Source organism: Montipora capricornis, chromosome 10, assembly GCF_036669925.1.
Source record: "Montipora capricornis isolate CH-2021 chromosome 10, ASM3666992v2, whole genome shotgun sequence".
Classification (NCBI taxonomy): Eukaryota; Metazoa; Cnidaria; class Anthozoa; order Scleractinia; family Acroporidae; genus Montipora; species Montipora capricornis.
Genome location: NC_090892.1, coordinates 561,736 through 566,066, shown reverse-complemented (window position 1 = coordinate 566,066; position 4,331 = coordinate 561,736). Strand labels below are relative to the sequence as shown.

General features: G+C 40.2%; 1 protein-coding gene across 1 annotated transcript; it reads right to left on the bottom strand.

Moving 5' to 3' along the window:
- Nucleotides 1-2,216: 2,216 nt before the first annotated feature.
- On the bottom strand, nucleotides 2,217-4,213 carry LOC138019996 (uncharacterized). The gene has a single exon (XM_068866983.1). It carries the CDS (start codon nucleotides 4,172-4,174, stop codon nucleotides 3,524-3,526), a length of 651 nt encoding a protein of 216 aa, XP_068723084.1. The 5' UTR covers nucleotides 4,175-4,213; the 3' UTR covers nucleotides 2,217-3,523.
- Nucleotides 4,214-4,331: the final 118 nt, after the last annotated feature.

Here is a 4,331-nt window from a genome sequence, read left to right as displayed (position 1 = left end):
TAACTAAATCTATCAAGCCTCTTCGGGAGAGAATACTGAGTTCTTTCTTTTTAGTCCCTAAAATCCTCACCTTCAAAGAGAGGCTACATGAGCAACCTTTGTTGTGAAAATGAGACCTTTCCATAACAGATTGACCAATAACTCTCATCTCGAAAATGAGGATTTCTGGAACTCAGAAATGGTCTATTGTATCTTAGTAATCCTGTTTTATTGATTGACAAAAGCAATATAAAAAACTATCTAACATTAATTCGACTTGATAGGTGACCACCTACACGCCAAGAATTTGGACGCCTTCCATTCAACCAAAATGTTCGAGATTTCAGGGCCGAAATTGAATGGAACGGGCAAAGTTCCCGGAAATTTTTCAAAAATTTGGGAATACGTTTTCATTGCACCCTCTCTGCTGGAATTTCCAGAATTACTGGAACTTTCACGTTCCATTCACTTGGTTTTAGTCTCCCTACTGAACATGAGCTCATGTGGACAAACCAAAGAACAAACATATCAATACACATGACTTCGCATTCTGGGATGTGGTTGGACGTGTTCCATTCGACCAGCGAAAGTTCCAAAAATTTGTACCAGTGATTTTTGTTGAATGGAAAGCGCCCTTTGTCAGCTTCCCATCAAAGCAGCTAAATTCCGAAAGCCACACATGTATGCATTGCCGACCTATTTTTGGAATTGACGCGCCATAATCACTTGGGTCAAGTTTGTTGATTTGTAGTCTTTCCAATTTTGTGGAATGCTTGTGCTTTGCTACCTTGAAACTCTTCTCCTGTGTTTTTAGTCTATCCACTACACTAGTTATCATTTCTACTTACAAGAAGTTAGGTTCAAACAAGATGCCAAATAAGCGCTCACATGGGATGCACTGATCAAAGCAAGCAACAGGCAGGGGCTGTAAATAGAAATGCTAGTAGTTGTTGATATTACAGGTGTTGTATCAGCTCAAACCTCTTCTTTCATTTTTGCTCTAGCCTGCGTAGCAGGCAGTTTGGTAATTTTAGAAGCTTCTTTCCACCAGGGTTGACTACTGAGTGATCATTTGAATGTAAATGGCCATGCCAAAAAAGAGCAAGCGAAGGAGGAGGGGTGAGGAGAAGGAGCGAGAAACCATCTGGGATTTTCAAACCTCCCATTTCCAATCACCTGTGACAAATCAACTACCAAACAATCAGAGCGCACATTGTATAAACATTGGCATTAATACAATTAATTTGTTAGGGAAAAATTTTAGCTTGAACTGAAATTTCAACTTACCGTTAACATTTCCCTGGCCATGTTTTCCTACTGTGTGCTATTCGTTGACAATTATTTATAGCCAACAATTTTTTGTGGAAGTTATTGGAATGTCTGTTTCAGCACCAAATGCCTTGTCCAGCATATCTTCTGCCCCTGCAAAAACTAGTTGGAGCTTCCAAACGGATACATCTGGCAGCTGGCAACGAGGTTGTCATGAGCCCTCATCCTTCAGCTTCTTCAATCTGATCACCGAGGATACTTCTCAAAGGTGTGATTACTAATGTAGAACACATTACACCAGTTAGAAAAAGCTGAAATATGAAGCTTCTGCCAAATACCTTGGGAAGTACCGCCCAAAATATCACCTCCATTTATTAGTGGTACTTCATCTTTCTGCTCTTACATTTAAAACACCAGAAAATCCAAACTACCCCGAGGAATTTTCCAAACAGATTGTCGGCTCTTTCTGCTCTGTTTTGTCATTACACTTTTATGAAAGGGAGCAGTAAGTTTTGACTCACAGGCTGATTTTTTCTGACACTTTACTAGCCAATCAGGAACAATATTTTCTCTGTCCATGGGTGAATGGAGGTTTCGAAAATGTTGAGGGGTTGATTTCAGGAGGTTTTTCACTCCTTCTCCACGGCCCATATCCCCTCATGTTCTTGTCTGACTTCAGTCCAAGTTTTTGCACGGCCATATTCAAAACATATCACTAGAAGTCATCCCCGGTGGAAAGAAGCGTCTAAAATTCGCCAAACCACCTACTATGCAGACTATTTTGGTTTGTTTTTTATTGTAGCCACAAATTACATTTTACTGATATTCTCTCATTCATTCTATTAATGTCACATAGTTGCTGCACAAGTTGTATTAACAAAAAAACTCATTGACTGCATAATTTTGACTTGTTAGCATTAATAGTGACAGGACTAAGTAAATAAAATATATGAATGTGCTGCCATGACCGGAACTGTCACGATTGCATTACAGATGTGATTTATGACCTTTTCTGAAATCGCATAAAATGCGGTCCTGCATTTTAGGTTAAATAAAATACTCTCAACATTTGCTGCTTCTGTATGTTCATGTTTTGAAGAAGCAACACCACAATAGCGACATACACTGTACAAGGCCTCATTTGGGTTCATGTTTACTACAGAGTAACACACCGGAATGGTGACATCCCATTCATTGCAGGATTTTGCAATGCTCTTACATAAATGCGACTCAAAATTCTTTCCAATATTATTCTTGTCACTTTTGTTCATGGTTTCAAATTTTTGTAACTCGAAGAAGGGAAGTAGTATGGGCGTTGGGAAGCCTGTGTGACTTTTTCCAATTACCTTTCATGTGAAAATAAAAAAGCACCTCACGCATGTTGTACAGTATATCGGATATGACAGTATGAAGCCAAGAGCTTGATGACAAGCACGTGGCTAATTTCCATATGACTACCACGACACTCAAGCCATTTTTAAACGTGGTCTGCGACAGACATACCACATAATAAGAGTACCGTATTTACTCGAATAAGCAACGCGGCGCTTATTTAATTTTTCGTGCCACAAGTGCAGCGCTTATTCGAGGGCGGCGCTTATTTAAACATTGTACCCGACAAATTTACTTTTTCTATATTTTTATTCAACGGTACACTTTCTATCTTTTAATTTTCCTATGGACTGATACTAAACTGATAGTAAATCTAAAATTACGAGAGAAATTCACACGGTGAAAACAACCCGAGAGTTTCATGATAACCAGAGCGAAAATATCAGCCGTGAGAGCGAACTCCTTTGCCGTTGTGGAACAATTTACAGCATTTTTCCTGGTTATACGAAATTCCTCGAATAAGAGCCCCTTGGGCGGTGCGGCGCTTATTCCAGGGCGGCGCTCATTAACTTTTTTGTTCCAGATGCGGCGCTTATTCGAGGGCGGCGCTTATTCAAGTAAATACGGTAAATTAACAGAGTTAAGGTTACAGTATAAGGAAATAATGTAGTAGAACAGAACTGGGCAGTTTGGCATGATGTCTCTAAAAAGGCTTGTGGTGTATGAGGGCTGGAACATGTAGATGAAGAACAATGTAAATTGTTTTTTCTGAACTTTGAGTCTGTTCTGCTGATCTTGCAAATTAAGGGTACCTCATTTCCAAACTGTACCATGCATAGCATAATTATGAATCAAGAGAAACAATACAGGTGACCCGCCTGGCAGGCTTTTTACTCTCAATCAGGGTTGATCATACAATCAAAAGCCAACACTTCTCTACTTATCACCCAATTTCTTTAACATCAAGCTGTGTCGAGGTATCTTCACCAGCCTTCCACTGTTCAATGAAATGCAGTATTTGCTGAGCTTCCACAAGCTCTCTGTGAATAAAATACTTCACTCCATGAGCTTCAAAAGTGGAGAAAGCTCGATCGTCATGATATACAGTTATATCATCTATTGAAAACTCAGCTCTCTTTGTTGAAGCGAATAAGGAAAGTGTTTCCACAGAAAAGCGTTTTCCTTTTGGATCAAACTCCATTCTCCGCACATACGGTTTGCTCACCCAGTGAAGCAGACCGGTGGAACCACATCCCATTGAACACAGAAATGTCACCAAAGACACCTTTAAAGGTAAAGAGGCAGCTTGCTTGCCAAAGAAAATTGTTAAAGGAGCAACTATAAGCATTGTTGCTGCTGTTGTCAGGGAAAGAAGTTTTACATATTTCACGGATTTGGAGATGGGACCTTCGTAAACAGTTCTCCACTGCCCGGAATGATCCGTTTCAGAATCATGGACGCCCCTGTACTGTTTGTATGAAAGCCTCCAGATAACTGGAGATTTGACTGAAACTTCCTGAAAAGCTTTCACTGAACGAAAAGGTCTTATTCCTTGGAGTATGTGAGGAGATTTCGGACTAAGCGCTCGCCACATTTTCTTTCCCACCAGATATCACTGCATAATCATACAAGGTGTACTGATTGCACGTGCGTTTGGAAGCCGCTGACACGAGAAAGAAAGACTGTCACGTGGGGCTGTTTAAGCCAATGGGAGAACAACATTCAGCTTCTTCGTCGGCCATACTTGACAG

Excerpts from the sequence above, each read along its gene's own strand:
- LOC138019996 (XM_068866983.1), bottom strand. The coding sequence starts at position 4,174 with ATGTGGCGAGCGCTTAGTCCGAAATCTCCTCACATACTCCAAGGAATA.